The sequence below is a fragment of the Vidua macroura genome, chromosome 3 (genome assembly GCF_024509145.1).
Source record: "Vidua macroura isolate BioBank_ID:100142 chromosome 3, ASM2450914v1, whole genome shotgun sequence".
NCBI classification, from domain to species: domain Eukaryota; kingdom Metazoa; phylum Chordata; class Aves; order Passeriformes; family Viduidae; genus Vidua; species Vidua macroura.
In genome coordinates, this window is record NC_071573.1 from 91,822,668 (window position 1) to 91,846,229 (window position 23,562).

At 39.1% G+C, this 23,562-nt stretch overlaps 1 protein-coding gene across 1 annotated transcript in view; it reads right to left on the reverse strand.

Annotated features, from left to right (window-relative positions):
- AGPAT5 (1-acylglycerol-3-phosphate O-acyltransferase 5) overlaps positions 1-20,849 on the reverse strand; it is a 55,485-nt gene extending 34,636 nt beyond the window's left edge. The window contains exons 1-3 of the mRNA XM_053974252.1: positions 20,348-20,849; positions 5,439-5,508; positions 5,115-5,230 (exon numbers count right to left, since the gene is read on the reverse strand). Coding sequence (XP_053830227.1) covers positions 5,115-5,230; positions 5,439-5,508; positions 20,348-20,566 — 405 coding nt within the window. The 5' untranslated portion in view covers positions 20,567-20,849. The remainder of the gene's footprint in view (positions 1-5,114; positions 5,231-5,438; positions 5,509-20,347) is intronic.
- Positions 20,850-23,562: the final 2,713 nt, after the last annotated feature.

Below are 23,562 nucleotides of genomic sequence, written 5' to 3' on the forward strand. Positions count from 1 at the left end.
AAAAAAGGGAAAGCATTAAATATTTAAGTAGTTTAATGTAGAATAGCTGATCGAAGAACAAACAAGAGACAATGACAGGTCACCTTTATGACTCACGCTGCAAATTGCCTACAAGACATTTTCTCCTATCGCAAAAACATGTGAAACTAATTTTACATTCGCATATACTTTAGCTCACAAAATTGATTTAAATAAAAATCAGATATAAAAAAACCCAATGCATAAAACACTTGGAGTGTCTTATTCAAAGGTGTTAACTAATTAACTGGAAGATGGCATTAAAAGTGACCCCAGAGTATTTATTCCTGGCAACGCTGACATGCAGCTTCATTTGTGTATCAAGGGAAAATCACAGAACTGAAATTACTCACATACCAGTACTTACAGGTCAATGCTTTCAATTCTATGTGCCTTCTCTTAAACAGTAACTAATGCAAATACTGGGAATGCAAGTATCATATTTCTACATACAAGATTTATCAATAGCACAAAAGTAACTAGCGTAGGTCTTGAAAACCTTCATGCACTTTACAAGAGAACCAGACTTTTAATGAAGTTATATACCAAGATAATAATTGAATAAGTAAACCAAAATCTTCACAAAGCAAAGAATTCTATAGAGGTATTTTTACTGAAAAATTTTATAAAAAGTAAAACTATGTGCTGGAAGAGATTCATTAAATAACTTGTTGCACACAACTTATCACAAAACTTCAGTAAAAGTACACACAAAGAGAAATTTGCTCTATCATTTCCGTCTTCCACCACATTGTTTTATCTACAGAGAAAGAGTATGTAAACAAACATGCACCAACTATGAACTACTGATACAATGAAATCTGGAAAAAAACATTATTAGCTTGCAAATAACAGAATTTTAGGTTTAAGGTACATTGTTTTCATGGGTTTTCTGACTGACTCCATAACTTGGTAATACTCTTTTCTGTTCACCATGACAATTGGTAATACGATTTGTCAGACAACTTCTGTCTATTTACGGTTTTGCATGCTCTTAACAGAAAGGTGACAGTAAGATTAAAACTATTAAGAGCTGAGCCTCATTCAAATACCTGATCTCATGAAAAGATACAGGGGGTGGTGGCTGGGTGCAGAGCTATGTCCCTGGCATGGACAGGAATAAAATTTGAGGGGTTAGGAGGAGGTGGGCAGAAGAGGTGGTCATGCAAAGTGCTTTCAGCATTTGCTTTTCATGGTGTGGAGAGAGGGCTGCTTAGTTTTTGGTGTTTGATGTGACTTTTGAGTTGTTCTTCAAAAACTGTAATGAAAGGGAACAGAAAGCCAATGATGCATTAACTGCATACTAAATATTCTGTCTTAACTTTATCATCTGTGGTTCCCTCCCAAGGTGAAGTAGCTAGCTCTAACACTCAGTTCTGCTGCTGTGACTGGCAGGGGACCAAAACCATGAAGAGAATTCCCCAGCTCACTGAGCTTGGCTGTGGCATAGTATTGGGACCATCTCACAGGCAGTTTAACAGTTTCAGACAGAAAGCAGCATGAACAGAAAAACGTTTCTTCAGCTGTGTAGAAAATAGCCTCACATTATCTCCACACTCCACATAAAAGACTGTTTTCAAGATCTGACACTATTAAAGGGAAACAGAAGTCTTAAGCAGACTAAAGTACAGCTGTATTCTGACACCCAACACAAGCACCCCTTCCAGGAATGGCAAACTCAGTTTGGTATGGGAAAAATTAATCTACTATATAAGATTTCCATGTAATGGGTAGGTCATCATTCTCTGTGAGCTCAGCTACGTCAAGCTTTGATAAATGAGAGAAACCTGGAATTGAGGTATTCCCTCATCATCAAATTACTAATCAGCTGCAGTAAACTGGAAAAATACTGAACCAACCTTGTTTGATTTGTCAACTTGGACAAACAAAGTTACTATTGGACTTTCTGGTCAGGGACGCACAGCATGACACCAAAGATAGATCTGGTGTTGCATGTCAGACATTTTAATGCTCAGAAATAGATTTGCACTTCTCAAGTAAATGAGCACAGTCATGTAATATAAGAACAGACAAAGTATCACAAGATCAGCGTTCACTGCATTCACTCCAACTCCACCACTATGGCAGGTTCCTGTGGCTCAGGGATACAAACATAAAGAGAGGCAGGATATGTGGCTAAAACTCAGGAACAGCGAAAAGTGTGCACAAGCTGATGCTGAATAACAGAAAAGATAAAGACATACTCTCTATGTTAGAAAGTCAAGCAAACTGTGGGGTATCAAAAATAATTTTCAAAATTACATCCCAGCCTCATCAGAGGTATAAGATAAATATAAACAAATTGGATAGTATAAGCAAATAGGAGTGATGAAATGATTTGATAGCAAATGATAGAGGCAAAAAAATATTTCAGATCTACCCAAAAATAATAAAGACAGTTTTAGGAAAATAAATCAGTTCTACTTAATAAATCACATTTGGAATATAATAGGTTAATTTAAGTGTTTCTTTTCTTTCCTTGCTATTAGATAGATGCCTCAAAGAAGAATGCTAGATATGTGATTGTATATAGCTCAAATTCCCCAACTTGTACTGCATTTCCTTTTCAGTAAGAGATCAAATATATGAACGCTCTTCAAAACAGATTTCTGGAAGTACTGTTTTTAAGGTTATAATTTTTTTCCACTGTACTTTAAAAGCCCCTCTCTCAGTCAACAATGGATTGTGTTTACAAATATACTTCCTTTGTGCCTGAATTTTGCTCTCCTGGACATCCAGAACACGTTTATTTCCAAACAGGATGTTTACCTGAGGAAGGGAATATGAATTCCGTAAGCATGGCGTAATTATGTGGCTCTGGAAACTTTTAGTGGAGTGTAAGTGACATCACTGACAGAACATCAACAGGAAGGGCAGGAAGTGTTTTATGTTTTTGCACTGTTTGGTGTGATAAAAACAATAAAAATACCTATTAGCTTGCACTGCAGGCGTTCTGCATCCCGTCTCAGTCATTTAGCCCTATATGCATCACCACTGCCTGTCAATTGTGTCACTGATTTAAATATATATATAAAAGTATATATAATCATCCCCCACTAAATCTTGCAGAGGTTTTCTTTTTTGAGGAGTCCAAAACTGAATAGATTTTATTTAATATATACATGTTTTAATTAAAAATGTAGGTGACATTCAGATTAATTTCCACAGGAACCTCCTTTTAACAGTCAATATACAGCTCAGGAAACTGAGCACCAGATATTCCACATAGCAAAAGTAATTTTCCAAAATCTTGAAAAAAAATTTCCAGAAATCTAGTAATAGTGGGTGGAATATATATATCCTGTTTGTATTTTAATTAAAGCAGACTTAAATCACCACCACTGTAATGACTAAAGGCAAGAACAAAGAGCAAAATATTTCCATGCAGCAGATCAGTCACTTTGGTGGACAAAAAATGTAGAGAAGCATTAAGGGCAAGCATTAGACAAGTGAGAATTCCATTTTCTCCATATGCATACACTTAGTGAGGTATGACAGGGTCTGACAGTTTGTAGTTATTTAGGGGACAGGAACAGCAGACCTACCAATAAAAGAAATTGTGAATAGTTTTCTCATTTTCTCTGCAGCATATACTTCTCCAAACATACTGCATTTAGCAGAAAAAAAGTCAATCACCCATGCTCCAGCCCAGATCTACAGCCTACTCACTAAAGTGCTCATCCAAAAGACAACAAAGATTTTCAACCATGAAACTGAAGACATTGGATGTGCTGCAAAGATGAGGGAGAGTAAATCCTCCTATTTGGACATACACTTGTAGTTGCCTACTCTTCATACACTCCTTTACAAATTAATATATAGTTCCAATCATACCCAGCATAATATTTTTCTCAATGTTCTCCACCTTCTTGCCCTCTTGGACAGGATTGACAGTCAATTCAATCAAACTGTCTAATTGTATTAGAAGTATTCTCCTATGTATGTGGGTGTTTTTTTGTTTTGTTTTGGTTGGGGTTTTGGGGTTTTTTGGGGGGTTGTTGTTTTATTTTTCATTTCTTTGCCTGGGCAATGAGGTGAAGGACAGAAAGCAGATTAATATTCAGAGAGCACATTAAAAGCAAATGGAGAAGACAAAGGAGAGAAGTCTTATTGAACAAACACTTTGGAACCACTACCCAAAACGCTATCCATTTCTATTTTAATAACTAAGCACACATCTAAACCCTGAGATAAGTACCATGAAGCCATTTCTGCTCACCTAGAAAAAGGCCAGTACTTCCAAAACTATCCACTTCTACATTTTATTTTGTTTCACATAGAAATAGGTCTGCTTTCAGAAAAAGCAAAGAGCAGACATGACAAATTCACAGAGGATTTTAGGGAAACAAGCCATCTACACCAGTCTCCACCATTTTAGACTGAAGATCATATCCACTCAGTATGGTGGCTGCTCAGTGAACATAGCCCACTGTTTCTCAGTAATTGTATAAAATTGAGTCACATCAGGTTGAGCTCTCAGACTAGGAGTAACAAAAGGAATATTATGCAGAAAGAGGAGAAAGAAAAAGGTGGGAATACTGTTAGACTCAGGTTTTTGCTTAATTGAAGTCCAAAATAACCATCACCATTTTCAAGGAGGCAGGATCTGCCTTTCCTCCACACTACGCGAAGATCCAATTTTTCTCTTTTATATTGTGCTTAAAACCTAAATAACTGAAATACAAAGAAGTACATTAAACAGTAATGTCAATTTACTCCCAATTTGTAGCATGATACAGAGCAAAAAACATCTGTTTACACCTTCTGCTAACCTTCTGAGAGCATGACTACACACTGGAGCTTTAGACTGTAAAAAGAACAAAGTTTCAGAATATTCTGAAATACTCCTAAAAGACTCTAAAGTTTTATTCTATCCATAGTAAGTATTCATTTAGAAAAGTAAACTGAATCTTTAGTAACTGTTTCTTAACTAAGATACACATCTAACTACACTGAGTGAAGCCAGTTGCTTTCATGTTTAAATAATTGAATGCCTGCTCAGAACTACACCTTCACAGCATGCAATGGAAAACAGGGAGAAAGTACATCTTACATGTTTGACTCACAAACAGCAAGGAAAGAGTGAAGTGGCTCACCTGTGAAAAGTACCACCCATACAGTGGAAGCCATTTTAAGCCATCCTTCAAGACATAGCGGACGTGCCCAAGCGCGTTCTGCCTGATCGCCAGCATGTCCGCGATAATCCAATCAACTGCAGCAACAAAAGCCCAAAGCAATCAGCTAAATTACCTCTTAATTGCCACTGATGAAACAAAAAGTACATATTGTATGTATAAATGTCATAAAAGGTTTTTGAGCTAGAAGTTCTTGCTTGTTAGGGCAAGCCTGGAAAGAGACACAGCAAACAGACAAGCAGATTTTTAAAATCTATAAAAGTGTTAAGAAAACAAATTACAAACCTGTACACTGATGATTTGATAAATATATTACATTTTCTTTATTTTTTGGCAAATCCCCGTAGATAATTACCTAAAAAAAAAAATATGCAGTATTACTTTATAATTTATTTTCATAGCATTAGGCAATGATGAGAAGCAATGCAGTAATAGGCTTTTTACTAAGAAAACTGTCAGCAAATTAGCATCATTAACAGACAAACACGCTATCACTACATCAGTACCCACCGCACAGACAACTGTCTTATCAACAAAGCTGTAAATATTAATGTGGGCTTAAGAAACTTATTCTGTTCTTGTGCCATAGCCCCAGAACTGGATCCATGGAATGTGACCTTCAGCCACAAGCTTCCTATATTAATATAATTGAAGTTAATGGGGAATCACAGACGTGTACAAAAATCACCATTTATTTATACATCTAATGAATAAGACACACTTTATCCAGACACTTGCTGTCATTCAACCTAAAATGGTAAATTTTCCTGGATTAAATCAAGAACAAAATCTCAACCATTTGCCATTATTTTAACCATGAAGAGTGAGGTTAAAGGGTGCCTTTAAATTAGCCTGTGGCTTCCAAATAGCAGGGTTTTTTTATATGTTTTTCCTCTGCTATATTAAAGACACACTTCAGCCTTGTAGTGTCTCATCCCTGAAAGGCAATGGTCTACTAGCGAAATAATCTTCTGAGAGCATGACTACAAAACAAGATGCTGATGCTAGAATCTTGGTCACCATTTTAAAATGGATTCATTAAATTAATTAATTTCTCATTTTATACTTGAAAATAATTTTAATTCTGGACTGAAGAACCAATCCAGCTGTTCAATTACATTTAACAAACATTTTCATTACTTAGTGAAGCATAGTTTTTCTAACCAGTACATTCTAGGTAGGCATTCACCATTGTTCTGCCAATGGATGTACTCATTGTTTCTAGAAGTTGGCTGTATCAGACAAAAATGCTACTTTGAAATTATTCCATTTACCAAAAAAGCAAAGTGCTATATGGAAGGTTTACCCACTTATTTTCATCACTTCCTTAGTCTGGGTAATACTGTAATTTCATCAGGAAGAACTAACATTCATATCTTAATTGCTATCATTTATATGCCAAGTCTCATATTGATCCTTATAGGAGGTCTCTATATCAGCATTTCTGGAAACTCTGTCCATCTCTCAGGTAGCCTGTGATAGTGGATGGCTATTGTCTCATGTTGTTAACTCTAGGCAAAAACCCCACAAAAACACTGTATGTTTCACATTCCTGCTGTTTCTTCTTTGAAAATACAACCACACTGTCGATCAAGTTTTGTTTTCAAGGCCAAAACCAGATATTGGCGAACTGAGATCTCAGTTAATATGTGAGCAAGAGATTATTCAGCATAGAGTAAAAGAGGATATAACTTGAGTTATTTTTTTCCAAAAACAAAAAAGAAAAGGCATGCACAATAAATTCTAACTGAACAACATTTGTAACAAGTCAGTTGACAAGTATGGTCTGAACAGTATCTGAGAAATTTGAACAAGATTCTGCTATAGGAGTAGTCTTCTCATTGAAGTACCAGAATTTATAACCTGACACTAGGTACCACACAGAGTTTAGAGCAAGGTAGCAGTCAGAGGGTTGACCTTACAGTTCAGATGCACAAATTCCTCAGAAATAAATCCTCCTACTCTCACTTATAGAGTTAAAACTTCATTTCACAAGTGTACGCTTTCCTAGCACTGTTACGCATGATGTCCATAAATACTACTCTCTTTAATTTCAAGTTAAGACTCCACTATGCAGTTTCTGGCAAAGAGAATTTTAGAGTAAGAGAAAAGGCCCAATATAACAAATCATTAAACCAGAAGGTCCTGAATGTTATTTGAGCTTTTCTAAAATGTAGAAAAAAAAAAATAAGAACAAGAGGAAAACAAAACCTGCCCTTGACCCCAAGAGCTGCCCCACACAAGAAACAGGGTCTGAAATATACAATTTTTAACTTCAACTTCTAAATATTTCCACTTTAATGTACCAAGTCAAAATCTCAGTGCAATCAGACCCACAATTTAAAGCATTTGCTTTGGACTATTGCATGGGTAAAAACAAATATAAAGGATCATTCCCATAAAAAAATATATATGCCAGTGTCTGCCAAATATAACAGTTAATCTGTGTAATTTTTTATTTCAGTAAGATTGGATCTAGTTCACTTTTTAACCCCAGAGGAACACCCACTCACTGTTCCTGTAAACAACTTCTATGCACAACATTATGGCTTACCCTAAGGGTTAGATGTGTTTGCATGTAATGGACCAAAATCTTTTACTCATGATAAAACACACAGCCAAACCATTGTACAGAACTAAAAAAAGAAAAAAAAATCTTATTTATATTAGTTCTCATTAAACACACAAAACCTGGATGTTTTATTTCAAAGCAAAGGTAAGAATGAGAAAATCTGAAAGCTCTATTTTGTTTGCTCAGATGGCTCAGCCTAAGAGGATGCACCGGCTTTATCTGCATCATCCACTTCAGCACCGCCCATCTCACTGATCTCGAGGAATTGCCGACACAGTTCATCAAAGGCCAGCAAACAGCTATTCACCTTAGACACTCAGTTAAAGAACTGAGCTACAAACTTACAACTGTTACTACAAGTAGCTAAGAATGGCAACTTCCAGCCTGCAGTCCCAGGAGACACTTACTCTGCGGGCACCCACGCAGCTCTCCTGAGACCAAAGCATTTTTGCTTTATCAGGCTTCTGAAAATATTCACCATCCAAAACAGAAGGGTAACAGTTAAGAGCTTTGAATCCTACAGAAATGTCCTTTTCCCTTTGAGATGGTGTCTGAGGAATTAACCTGCCTGTGTATAAGCAGGAGAAGAGTCTGCTCAGGACAAGACTCCAATTTCTGGCCATCTGATGTGTTTAGGTAAACCACAGCACCTAAAGTATATTATAGCTGCAGAAGGAAACAATACAGTCCTCTTCTTCATAGCCTCCAGAAAACCTTGGACTCCCTGCTGTTTTTCTTAGCTAACTTCGCAGAATTCCTTGCTGCAAAGGCTGTGCAGCCTCTAACTCTTTCTCATTTTGCTGGTACAGATGCTTGGGGGCCACAGTGAATTACAGAATCACAGGATATTCTGAGTTGGAAGGGATCCACAAGGATCCTCAAGTTCACCTCTTACGCAAATGCCCATATGGGGATCGACCCATACCTTGGCGCTTCCAGCACTGTGCTGTAAGGCAGCACTGGAGTGACTCACCTGGGACAGAAGTGCAGGAACAGCAGTCCACAGCGCCCACCTGTATTCAAGCCCCTCTGGATGCAACCTGAAGATCAGAGTGGCTTAAAGACTCCCAGCCCTCCTAGAGGAGCAGTGCTGCTCCCAGGATGTGCAGAGCATCAGCAGGGGTGGCCTTTTCCCCTGCAGCCAGTGCCGAGGAAGCAGTGCAGGACATGAAGGACATGCTTGGGAGGCAATTTGAATTTTCACATATTTCATGCACAGCTCTCCAGACACTACAGTTTACATATATTCTACCTATCTATCAGCTTAATAAACTGATAAGTGGCCTGTCAGCCACAATGAAGCAAGAGAGAAACCTGTTCATTTAGAACAGAATCTGCTGTTAAAAAAAAAAGGCACAATGAAGTCAAGCAAAGAAAACAAGTCAATAGGAAGAACAACAAAGCAAGCCAAAGTAAGCAGATATTTGAGGGAAAATGTTTAAAATGCAGATGTAAACTCTAACACTGCAAATATTACTTGTGTACACAACTCTGAAATGTGTGCTTTTAGCCATGTTTTGGTTGCTTCACAGCCCAGTTCACAGTAATGGGTAATACAGTTAGTACTAATGTGGGCCTTTCACATCTGTTTACACAGCAGCACTGTCAAACTCAATACAGTGAAGTCTCAAATACAGGAAACTGGATTCTATTAGATCCCTTCTGTGGAAAGGCTGGTACCCAGCTTCCATGGATGCCATACACCAAGCTGTTCACAGGCTCAGCAGCCACAAGACACATCTCAGGGTGTCCTGTCCAGGTGAAGCTTTGATGAATTAGCAGGAAGTTATAAGTAGTTCTTCTGGAAGAATGTGCTAATTCAGTGATAGGCTGATCTAGGCATGCAAATGGGAGCTCCTGGGTGATCTGGTGACACCAGTTTCAGCTTCCCTACTAGACTGCTTTTTCCAGTGCAACATACTCGACAACAGCTTTGCTAATTGTGGTAGGTCACGTAGCAATATGAAACAGTCCTGCATGGCAGCCACACCCAAATAACCCATAATTTGCACACGTTTTCACTGAAACAAGGTGGACACTCCTAACTTAGAGTTAAGAATTTTATTTCTTGCTTATGAAATCTTTACATACCAAAGAAAATTAAACAGATAATTTAATCACATCCTAGCAGTAGCAGCTCAGTAAACACTGCCATGGCAAAAAAAAAAAAAAAAAAAATGTAGGTAAAAGTAACATACTATCAGAAGATCTGCTTGCAGGTCAACTGGTGATCACATGAAGGTCCTAGCAAAGAGATTACCTTAATATTGTAATTGGATGTGGCTGATAATGGGAGCAGTTAGAAGCTGCTCTGCAAGCAGATCTTCTGATAGTGTGACTTCTGCTTCATCAGCATTAAGGCAATACAACTGGTTATTGCTGGTAAAAACTTGGGCCAACTCATCTGGTTATCAGTCCACCAGCACACTCAGTCTTGGTTCCTCAGACTTCTTAACCCTCCTCCCTTCTCTATTCAAAGAAATCAGATGTGAACTAAAGAATGATGTTCCCATCTTTGCTGTTAGTTCAGCAAACTTATGTTTACTGAAGTACTTTGTGAAAGCAGAGCACTGTGTTCAGGAAAAACATCAGCTTCAAGCACAGGCAATAGAAACTGGAAAGAGGGATAAAAGCAGGATAACAGGGGGAGAACATTCCTTCCCTCTTCTGAAGAAGGTGTCAAGATATCAACACTTAAAAAGGACCACACAGACTTCCTACTCAGCTGTACTATCCTCACAAAATGCACCTCTCTCCACTTCACTTCTCGATTAATAATTGTGACTGTGTGCTCTTTGGGCCAAGAGCATCTCTGTTAGCTGGGCACTACTACAGCGTGTCTACAAAAATAAATAGCATCCTAAAACGTATTTCTGATCTGTTTGTTACAAACTCTGGATACAATTTTCTGGTGAAAGGGTGGAGCTTGCATGACAAACCACCAAAACAACAAGCATGAACCCTGCAGCACTGCTGCAGGCATCAAAAACCTGCCTCATGTCTCAAGTCCTTTCAGCTGCCAAAGAAAGCACCTCAGACCATAGAATCTATTTACCCTGTTTGACCAGAAGCAGGCTCAAGAAAGGATACAGATAGGCAATCTGTACTTGGGGCTGACAAATATCACAGGTTTTCAGATGTCTTACTATAAGCATTTTAAATGTTTCTTTTTCTTCGCAAAAGACAAAGAAGCACTTTTATTCTCATTTAACAGATACAGGTTTCACTTACGTACAGCAAAAGGAATATGAATAGAACAGAAGAGGAAGGACTTTGATGTTATAAGTTGCATTTTCTCTAGATCTGAAAAAAAGTTTATAAATTTTCTAAAAATACCTATAGGACACAAAGCTTTAAGGTAACGATCATACTTTTGCTACATGTCATAACCTTTTTAGAGACTATCTGCTCAACACAGAATTGCACAAGTCTGAAGTCTGCTGCTCAGACAGCTCTAGCAAGCTCAGTAGCAAACCATAAAATCACAAAATAATCCATTTCATTGAAGCAGAGTTCTTTCAAACATTCTGCAGCTATGTATTTTACTGGGGTTCAGTGGAAAAGAACATTGCTAAGAGATTCAGCTCTGGAGAATATTGAAAAGATTCCTATACATAATGTAATTCAATTTATTTTTTAAATACATTTGTGACTTGATTCAACCAGAGAGCATAGAACTTTAGAAAATACACTTACTGTCATTAATTTCCTTTTTGTAAGAAAACTATAGTAGCAACCTATTTAGATTAAGTAGGAATAAATCATATCATGAGATGTTAAATATGAAGCCTGTACATTCTTATTTTCATAAGAAAATAAGCCTTTTAGCCTTATGGTCTAAATTGACAAACTTTTATGAGTGGTTGGTCATACTTCATTCCATATATTAGATACATGTATAAAAGTAATTTTGTTCTGATGCTGACTGTAAAGGCTTTACAGATTCTGAGCAGAATTAAAGATAATTGTCCCTTGTACTCCTTAGCTCTCTGATGAATCCTTAAGAAAATTTTAAAATAAGCATCTGTATATCTTAAATGTTCCAGCCGATAACAGGAAAACCCCCCCAAGATTTACCATGATTTTAATTTTAAGATTCTGACATCTAAAGTCTGAAAAAATCCTATTTTCAGTGCCCAAATAATTTACAGATCTTTCTCCAAATCACTTGCTTTTGATTACAGTGCAGTTCAATGGCACAAATCCACCATTTCAATCAATGACCACCTGGGAAAAATCAAAGTACCCAACTTTCATCATAAATCACTAGTAATGAAATTTTTAAAATAATAACTGCATATACTTCAGACATATCGGAAAGGTTATTATTTATATGATGAGATTTCAACAGGAGTGTTTTTCTGAACGTTCGACATCTTGGTATTACATAAAATCTGAACATGTACAAGAGTGAAAGTAACATAGTACAAGAGTGAAAGTAAGTATTCCACCTGTCTCAGTGAGAGAAAGCCTCCTTTATAAGCCTTTTGCATCTCTAGAGACTTCTTCATGCATATTTTTGTAATTTCCTTAAAAGAAGGGCAAAAGCAACCCACACTTAATGTAGCCATTGTTTACTTTATTACCCTTCTGTAGTGGAAAATATGTAATGTCCATTTAAGCTCACTCTGGAAATACCCTCGCCCACCACACATGAGCAGGAAACCTTGTGGCACTCTGCAGCGTTTCCTCCAGCCAGAGCTCTTTGTAACAGGAACTTTGTTTTTAAATGCCTTGGACTCCACGGAGGGTTTGCATCTCTAGTTGTAATATTGTTACAAGTATTTGTATCAAGTAGAGACTGAAAGCTGTTGTGAAGCTATCAGTGAGTTGACGTGAATGAGGATGATTATGAAACATCTCAAGTCTCTGCTTGTGATTGTGGAATAGGATTTTTGAAAGCTTTTCCACACATCGTCAGTAAGTATATAGAATTTAAGCACTTTGTGAACAGTGAGGCAAAGGAATCACTACACAGCATAAGAACATGTAGGGAGGTATCTGCAACAATTCTGCCTCCAGAATTGAACCCAGTAAACTGATCAGCCGCAAAAATCACCACATTAAAATCACTCTCATCTGCTCACCACCACAGCATGCGAATGAGCCAGTTCACGTGCAGCTTGCTTGGAACTATGCACTGTTTGCTTACTCAAAAAGAAACATACATGCCCTCAGATTCCCTCGTAGCCATAAGAAATGGAACAAAGTAAGAAAGAATTCAAGTCAATCCATAAGTTCACCAGCTAAAATTATTTCAACTACCACAATACAGTTCAAAGCAATCCAAACTAATTTTTTTTTATATCTAGTAATGAGCTAAAATACAAATTTGACCAAATCATGTGCAGTTTATTTTACATTTAAAAAATCAAACTAGCATAAATGCTTATTTCCTACTGCCACAAAGGATCTAGTTGTAACAGAGAAGATGACAAGTAGTATATGACAGAAATGAACAAAAGAAAATAATTCCCCTGGCTTTTTATACCAAATCCCTTCATAGGATAAATTCAAAATGACAGAAGAGAGATTAAAGAGTATTTTTTCCCTGAGAAGTTATGCTTCCTCGTAATTGTAATGTCAAAATCCCTGACATCTGAGCCTACTTTATCTAACACAACTAAAACTGAGAAAAAAAGGGATATCCCACCTGCAAGCCTACGGCAAAAAGTTTGAAATAAGTGCAGTCAAAAGTTTAACTATGAACAGAATCTTCTTTTAGCAAGAAGAGCATCTGATGGTAGAGTACCAGGAGAAAAAAACATCTAAATTAACAATCATCCTTACATAAAGTATCTAGACATATTATGTAAGCAGAAGGGCATGGAAGAGCACTGTAAAACTCCACAGCCTAGCATATACCAGAACACAGTTAAACACAAAAAGAGTATAGGGTATAAAACTAATGCTGGCTAAAAAAATAGTGATAAATACAATTTTTATTTTCAAATGTAACAAATTATGCTAAGTCAGGACATACAGTATTGAAAAACCCATATACCAAAAATCTAAAGATATTAAAATAAAGTATATTTAAATAGAAAATTTTAAAACCAAACCATGAGATTGCAAAACTTACTGGTCAAATACTTGGAATCAGAATTTGTAAGAGCATTCAAATGTGCCCTTTGACTCCTTAGTTCTTCCTATCTGACACATACTTTCTGATAATTTCATAAATACATGCAGCTAATTTAAAAATGTAAACACACTTTTTTTTAAATTGCAGACTGAGACAGATAAGGCTGATATGAAATTCAGATTCAGTTGTGACTTGCCATTTATGAAACATATGCTAGGCAAATTTCCACACAAAGCTACTAACAGAAAGTTAGTACAAACAGAAGTTTTGGTTCAGATAGCTGATACTTGATTTCTGAAAATGATAACTAGACTACAGTTTTTATTTATTTATTTTATTTTTCATAGATCAGGCAGTAAGTGGAGGATGATCAGGACCAGGACTGAATGCAGAACAGCCTCTCCATACAAAATTCTTTCCAGATTGCCCCAAAGCCAGATCTGCAATAGACTAGAACTCTAGATGGCATATTGTTGAACAAGAGTCCTGAAGGACATCACTTTCACCTTCAGATCTACAGTCAAAGGCACAGAAAAAAAAATGAAGATATATGCGAATATCTGGTTTGAAGTATCTAAAACAGAAAGAGCACAAAGTCAATGTATCTAATCTATCTATTTTTGCTACCTCATACCACAGTTGAACGTAATTGTCTAAAATTAGGCATGCATCTCAATTTGAAAGCTGCATCCCTTGGGCTTAGCAGGTATCACTTAATTTCTGTTCTAATAACACAGAGAACTTAGCTGTGTACTACAAAAGACATATATGCCTGGAGACAGCTGTACACTGAAATCTCTAATGAAATGAAGCAAGGTAAACCCTCTTAATGGAGCCAGAAAAATTTCACTGGGCTTCTTTTAAAAATTTACCACACAAACATGATACATTTCCCTTCCTTTCTCCTAGTTTCTTTTCAGTCTTTGCATTGCACCAGTCCCCACATTTCTATCACTCCCTCAAGACCTTTACTTCATTATTTCTACCATCACAATTAAGTTACAAGTATGATTATTTTAACCTCTCAACATGCCTTACAACAGCTAGCACTGTTTCACAAAGCAGCAATGTAAGCAGGTACTGGGGTTTACTGCCACAAGCTACGTGAACGAGGAAAGCTCGAGCCCTCGGAGGCTGCTCACCTCCAGCCCGAGCTTAGAGGTTTGCCTTGATGGCAGCTCTGCACCTTCCCGCTCAGCTCCCACACCATTCCAGAATCCTCCCACTCCTGAGCTGCCACACAGGGAAGAGAGCTCAGGAAATTCAAGAGCAGGTTCAGATACCTAGGCTCATGCCAAAATGCAACTGCCAGCACTTTCCTTCCAAATACAACTGAAGAAGGGTGAAAAGTCATGTTTCCTTTGGACTTTCTGGTTACTTGATTTACCTGGGAAATGGGTCCTCATCTAAAGAGACGCCAAACCCTGTCACTAGCATCTACCAACAGGAAGCAGTCACAAACCAAACCTTCACCCTGCTATGATGAAGCCTAGTTATTATGCCTCCCCCAGCGCAGAGAGGGAAGAACCAGGTTCCTAAGAGATGGCAAACCACCTCACCAATAGCAACCAGAGCACCTCCTTGTATGCTGCAACTTGGCTGTCAAACCTGCGCTGCCTCTTGCCCTCCCACTTCCACCTTGGGCCCTCAAGAATTACCTGTTGGACAGCTGAACAGCTTCAAAAGGAAAAGCAAGAAGTAAGTAAAGATAATCTTGTCTGGGAAGGTTGCTGTCCTGGAACAGAGATGGGCAGAGACACTCACTTTCACTGCAAATTGGTCAACAGCTCCAAGACTAAGCATCCATCCCTATCTCAGACACCAAGCTCTCCTCACACATTTCCTAGGAAGCCAAGGTATGAAAAGAATCCCAGGCTCTACTCCACTGGAAAGTATTGTCAAGAGTTCTGCGGCACATTTGCTTCACAAAGTTTTAGTTTGCTCTAAACCTAAGTAGTTTTCAACCCTATTGAGACACAGCAAGTCCAAGCTTCAATATCAATCCAGGAAGCACACCCCTCTGTTAAACAAGCATCTCTTGTACTTTATAAAATAATTTTTTAGCTCTACTAAACAACACTGAGGTATTATCTGATTCTTACAGCCTTTCCAGAGTCCTGTAAAGCCAATGAAAAGCAGAATTTCATTATGTCTTTAATAAAAACACCGCTTCCAAAAAATTCTATTCATCAGGAAGTGGGGGTAGGGAACACAGCTGACACAAGTACTGAACAAAATCCATCAGCATTAATTCAATTATGGATTTCATTCAATTGTCAAAACCTTTCAGATGAAAATGATCCTTTAGGAAGCAGTATGAGTGATGATTTCTTTATAATTTCTTCACCAGCATTCAGTACAAAATATCAAACACAATTACAACAAAAAAAGTTGAAGAACATTTAGTCCTCATCTGATCTGAAACATGTGCACAAACACAATAGGCATTAATTTCATCACCCTGACAGCAACTGGGATAAGACACTCAGGGTCAGAGAGAGATGAGAGCATTCATCATATTGAATTACTAGTCCTTTCAGCCCTTCAACTGCTCTAATCACACGCATATTTGCAGCCATCCTGGTTTTCACATTCTATGGCAAGATTCAACTGCTTATAGCCTGTTTGAAATGGAAGGGACCAGACTCCCCTGACACAGTAAAGAGAAAAGCAGTACCACAGCCACAGTTCATCAGCTACTTGATGATTCAGAAACCTGGGGCCAAACACCCCAGCAGATGCAAGTCCTCCAAAGTGCATGAGTTTGTACCTGTTTGTACCACTGACTGCTTTAGCTCATCACTGATAAAATTAACATGCTTTGCTCTCTGAGACTCTCTTTACATAGAATTATTTTAACTTTATACAATATTCCTCCTATAAAACAGAACGGTAGAGCACCTGCACCTTATGGCAGGAGAGGTGTGAAGCAACACAGGGCCAAAGCAGGGACGTTCTCTCTGTGCCACTTTCTAATACCACATCTACACATTTCATTACTCTGAGTATATAATCCTAGAGATTATTGAGGAGCACTGTAACAATGCCACAGATTAATTAATTTATTTATAACTGCTTAATAGAATTCATGGATGCCCGCTAAACTGTAATTGCACTGACAAATTTACACAGAATTACAGGATTTTACTTTATAGTCATACTGGCTTTGTCGAGTTTACCTCACAGCCCTGGGATGTTGTTGTAGCTTTCTGTAGTCTCAATACTGGTTCTTCAGTCTTCTACTGCCAACTCTTGCATGACAGTCAGCAAAAAGGACTATTTTTGGCAATTCGTTAATGAATTCTAATATTATTGGAAAACCTAAACTGATGCCAAGTAAACTTGAGTTATCTTAGGCTTTGTAAAACAAAATTGTTTCAGTGGAAAAAAGAGTCTGACCAAAATTCAAAAAGATAAAGTATTTACAACTAAATACTTTTTTACTTACCAAGTAAAAAACTTTTACAGTTACTTCATGAGCCACTCTCTAAGACCTAAAATATCCAGAGCTCACAGCAATTATAGCTCTGCAATTATTTTCTATCTCAAGTCAAATACTTAAGAGAAATGGAAAGATTAGTATTTCAAGATTTTCTATCATGCAGACCAGGTTATCACCTTACTTAGTTACATTTCAAAACAGAGGAGTTTGCTATAAAGATAAAAAGCCTTCCTAGCATGAACCAGTTTTTGTTTTTAAAGAATTGGCTAAGAACATCCAAGTCAAGAAGAACAAAGAAAAGAAGAAAAATACACTTGTGCATGCAGCTGTGAGGGGGAGACAGATTTAGATACTTAATGGATTAACAGCAAGTGATAGAGACAAACATCACCTCTTGATAGATAAATAAACAGAAAACAAATATCACAATACACTAATATTTGAATCAAAAATATAGTCATCCATGTTTATGATTGCAACCAACTCTACCCTATCAATACACACTCACCATTACTGGGAATTTTGGAAAATTATTTTAAGATCAGACACTTCAAATATCCACAACTGGTTCAGCATGTTCTTGTATTGAAAAACCACAAATACCTTAAGTGTAAAACCAAAGAATGCTAAACAGTATATAACATTAAAGACATTTTAAATACAGTAAGACAGCAACAGTGCTAACAAAAAGTCATTTAAGCATCTGTAAAATCCTAACGACTCGAGTGAGACTCCAAGAAGTTTCAGTATTCTGACGGATGAGGTTGCCTCCTATGTATTCAGTCACAAAAATAAACACCCCAACACACTTCAATCGATTGAGTAAATTAATAGACTTGAAAGAGATGCAGAATTCCTCCCTCTCATGACCCTTATGGTGCCTTAATGCTGGTAGAGCCCTACAGCTGCCTTTATGAAGCTACATTTTTTGCTGGTTTATTGGAATTAAGTTTAATGATGCTACACTTCTGCATCTAATTACATGCCTTAAGACAGCCCATCCACAGTAGGTCTCAGGTTACCATCCCAATCTCACACACTCAGGCACATGGTTAACTTTCCACTGTGAGTTTCAAGTTTAAACACGTGCAGTGTTCACTAGAGTAGGTCTGAAAGGACACCCTGTTTCTCTCCCTTAAACAAATGGGGACTATCTTCCAGTTAAATGACACATGGATTTTAAGGGTCTTATCTCTCTACACATGTATTGTATTTTCCAAGCTTTTATTTACCTTCCAGTAATGGTTACTATTTTATTTATCCTATGACATATGCCTCCTCCTCCACAACTTCTTATCATTATTTCTTGCTTACTGTGACAAAACATCTCTATTTCAATATTCTCCTACTTGATCTGTTAGTGGCCTATAATTGATCATCACAATTTTTCTGTTTGTATGACGTTTATCAATGCAATTGATAAACAGAGGTCAACAGATGATGGTTGCCTTTTTGTTTCTTTTGCTTAGCATTTTCCTTTCTTTAATATCACAGGCATTTTTTGGATAAAAGTTCTTAAAAATTCTAAGTGTTTGCTACTGTCTGCACACCAGTTGTAGCAGCTGAGTACTTTTCCATTACAATTTATACACCGATTTTTGGCTCTCATTCTTAGAACAGATCAAGTTAAACTTCTATACCACTATTTTCAGCAGTTAATGACCAAGGTGTGTTACTACACATCAAAGTATCTGCACCAGAGACACTACATAAAACAGAAGGCAGCTAAAACTATAAGTACTTGTGAACTACTGCTCCTTCTTATTTTTTTTTAAATATATCAAGCACAACACAAAATAATGCAAAATTGCATAAATTACAAGCTGAATCAAAACTACCACTAAAGGAAGACCTTGCTTCAGTTTTGTATCGATTCTATTTACTCTGATGTCAAACAGTGCAACTCTTCTACCTTTAGCTGGCTTTGTGGGTTTCCTAAGAGTCAGTACGAAAGAAAGGCCTACAACTGCACTCGTGAGTGGAAACTAGGGGAGATCCAGCCTGATAAATAAATGCTTCATTACAGAGTGGAAAAAGGCCTTAGCCATGAATATGAGAAGACTATTTCTTCTATTCTATTACTCTGATGTCAAACAGTGCAACTCTTCTACCTTTAGCTGGCTTTGTGGGTTTCCCAAGAGTCAGTATGAAAGAAAGGCCTACAACTGCACTCGTGAGTGGAAACTAGGGGAGATCCAGCCTGATAAGTAAATGCTTCATTACAGAGTGGAAAAAGGCCTTAGCCATGAATATGAGAAGACCTTATTTAGATGAGCTCTGTCATCTGTCAACACGTATTGCTATTCTTTGCTCTCAAGCACCTAAAGTTGACACTGTCTTCAAACAGCCTTCTGTATACTAAAAATTTTTTGAAGGTCATGTTTAGACACAGGAAGCGTCATTTATTTTTTACATGCAGAATTAAAAGTCTCCTTGCCTACTTTCCAAATTACAGACAAATACATAACCTCTCAAACACTGAGCACTTTGTGAGGTATTATCACCTGAATGCAAATACCCCTCTGAAAATACAAGAGAGGCCTCCAATTCCAACTTATTAACCTGAAACCAAGATCCTGAATAATCACAATCCATGGCTGATCCAAAATTTAAGGGCCAAAGAGTGACATGAGGCAGACTGCACGAAAACTAAAAATCTGTAATAATTGAGAGATTAAGTAATCTATTTATTGAAAACTTGTACGTGTGTTATGTACAATTATAGCTGATGACAGCTTTCTCATCTGCTGCCAATTTAATGCTACAGATGTGCAGCACAGGCCACAGGGGTTCAAAGTGTGCAAAGGCGGCTGCCATTCAAGTGCTGATAGAGCACGACCGGTGTCGCATCTCTTCCGTTTCCCCGACCTGCAAAACGAACACAACACCAACACTCCGTGAAAAGCATCACCAGAGAAGCAGCGGAGGCTGCGGAACGAGGCGGATCCTCTGCGGTCCCGCGCACAGGCCACGGCCGCACCTGCCGCGGGCCCCACGGCGGGCGGCCCGAGGGGGCCGGGGGGACAGCCCAGAGCCGGCACCACCGCCGGCCGCTCCCCGGACCCCCCCTGCCCTGCCCGGCCCGGCCGGCTCACCTGCACGCCCGTGTAGTTCTCGAAGAAGAAGAGAACCATGCTCTGGTAGATGGTGTACAGCCGGTCATCCACCTCGCGGTAGAAGCGGGAGGGCAGCACGGCGGAGAGCAAGCGCCAGGCGCCCCAGGCCAGCATGTAGGTGGGCGCCGTGCCCATCATGACGGCGGCTGGCAGCACGTAGCGCATGGAGTAGGTGTGCAGCACCAGCGACAGCAGCATCTTCCCGCTGCCCCCGGCCTCACCGGGACACCCACATGGGCGGCGCGCTCACACACAGCCCCGCAGCCCCGCCGCCCGCATCGCCCGCCGCGCCGGGCACACCCGCCAGGCGGCCGCGAAGCAGCAGCGGCGGCGGCGATCGCGGCCGGGAGGGACGGGGAGAGAGAGAGCGGCGTGAGAGGGCACCGGCTCACGGCTCCCCCAGCGCCGCTGCCGCCACCATCTTGCCCAGCAGAGGCGGAGCCGCGCCGCAGGAAGGCGGCCCCGGGCCCGCGGCGCTTCCGGGCGGGCGGGAGGGGCCGCGCTGGCGCCGGGCCGGGCCCAGCCCCGGCCCCGCGAGCAGCCCGCGCTGTGGCACCGGCTCTGTCCGCGTCCCCGGCCCTATCCCCATCACTCGCCAGCCAGAAGCGGCAGCAGTGGGGGCCGGGCTGCTCTGCTCCGTGCAAAACGAGGCACACGCGTTTATAACTGATGAGCTTAGCTTGTATTAATTATATCCTAGCATAGGTTAGAAGAAAATTAACTCCTTTTTCCTGGCCGTCCCCCACCTCCTCCCTACCCCCGCACTTTCGGCCTATGAGTCCAAAGTGGAGCACTAAAATGCAGCTCTCCCTTTGCCAGCTCCAGGCACAGGGATGCTCAGGGTTTAGGAGGCATTTCACGTGCCCAGCTGGACGCGTCCTCGCACCAGCCGGCAGCTGCCTGCCTCGCCTCCTCGCTTCTCTCACCCTCAGTCTCTGCCCCCCAATAACCTGTTGGCAGCAGAAGCCAGAGGCACCATCTGCTTTTGAAGAAAATGCAAGAGGTCTTGCAGAAAACAGTCTAATAACCTTCCCAGATGGTTTATTGCTTATTGAGCTCTAGGCTGTAGTGAAGTGTTTATTCCTTGTCTTTAAAAAATAAGTTATATCCTGATGCTTGTGGAGATCTCACTGTTTTGAAAGAAGTGAGTGCGCAATACATTCTGCTAAGATCTGTTTCCTTTGCCAGGTTTTAACTGGGACAAGCTTTGTCCTTTGCTGTTGTTGACCTCCTGCTAGCTGGTTTTTAGTGTGTGTTGAAAATAGCATCCTTTAGTTCATTAATCTTAGGCATAAAAAGACATGTCTTTACCAGTTTTAAAATGTTTCATTTTTATTCCTATGAATGTTTTCCCCCCTATTACAAGGACTGCCTGTATTTTCTTTGCTGTATTTTACAAGTTTTCCTTTTTTGTTACTGTTTGAATTTTATTTTTTCTTTCCTTCCAGTTTATTCTTTTTTGGCATACTTAGTCTTTTACCGTTCCATACCACACACATGCCCATGTTCACACACTTTGTTTCTGCTTTTCATAACTGGATATTTTCTACAGGTTCTTTTAATGTGTTTTCTCTCTTTGTGAAGTATATGTTATCTGACATATAGATACCATTTTAGTTGCATAAAAGGTACAGAGTCCACGTAGTTGGGCTTAGGGCTTAATTTACTAGTGTAATTATATCAGTATGATGTTGTAATACAGGGTTGTAATGTCTGCAACTGAATGAAACTCAAACTTTTCCATTTAAAAAACAAACATACCACAGTGATGAGATCTGGGATGCTGCCACCAAGTCCTTGCTTTTCTTGACTCATAGATGCTTTTTATTGTAGATCCCTCTGAACTGTGCCACAGGAATTTGAATACTGTCTTTCACATTATAGACGTCAGAGGCAAAATAAGAAGAATGTTTTGATATTCACTACAATTTGTCATTTCTGGTCTTATGAAAACACAGGCCCCAATTACACCTTCTTTAACCAAATTGCTCTCTGGGCATTTTAATTTCAGGTGGAAGAAGAAAAATCACCCAATTTAGGGCAATTAGCACTCCAGTTCAGATATTAAGACTTCAAACCTGTTTTTTCTTTTCTTCTGTATAGCAACCTTGACATTTAAAAGAATAAACAGTGTTTTCCCCCTGAAATTTTGGGGAAAAAGCATTGGTGAGTCATCTGTAAGGTGCTCGGTCTGTTTTGTGTGAACATAATTATTTGGTATGAACCTGACCTATTCTAGTGTTAGGTTATTCTGCTGGTGGTTGCCACACCTAAAGTGGCCAAGCTCACCAAGCTCTGGGAAAAAAATCAAATGCTAATCTGATAGTGAAAAATACCTGTAACTGCCTCTAGAAGGAACCACAAACTGTGTCACTAAGTGCCAGCTCTGAATGTTAAGGGAGTTTCCCATTTTGCTACTCACGAAACCATGTTTCACAGTTCCATCGCCTACTCACTGCAATTGTCAATAGACTAAGCAAAGCCAGATAACATTAGATACAAATCAGTCTCCCTTGAGCTTTAAAATTTAAACCTTTACAGATGGTCTTGTCTTCAACAATATCCTGGAAGATGATGTATTGGTATCGGTTCTGTTGTTAAATGTTGAGAAAAGAGACACAGATGTGAAGACCAAAGATCTAGATCCAAATAAGGATTTAAGCACCTGAATTCCTAGAGTCAAGGACTTTGACTGGGAGCTTAGGCTTGCTGTGAAGTGCATGTCATGTGGGCAGCTAAGCAGTGCATAATAGCATCCATGGCCATCATCAATCTGTGCAGAAAGTTGATTGCAGTTAGCAGACTCAATATGTATTTGAGTAGGGTCAGGTAAACCGAAACACTAAGGACAGTGGTCTAAGTATGGTCTTACAAGTTCTCATTCTGTATTTCAGAAGCACATGTGTCCACTTGAGACCCACAATGTGTTACAAAGTTTGGTAACACACTTCTTAAAATGTGACTAGAGAAGATACCAAGAGACTTCCAGGGACTGGATTAGACATGGATTCAGTTTGTTGAGGGTATCAAACTCCTACCTTCCATCACTGAGGTAGGTGACCTGCAGGGTAAGAGTAATGAACATCTCTCATATTAAAGGTGCATTTTTCTAGTAATTGTTTAATGTAATATTAAAAATAATTAGCCTGGATTACAATTAGACTAGTTTAGACAAGTAGATTTGTTTAGATTAC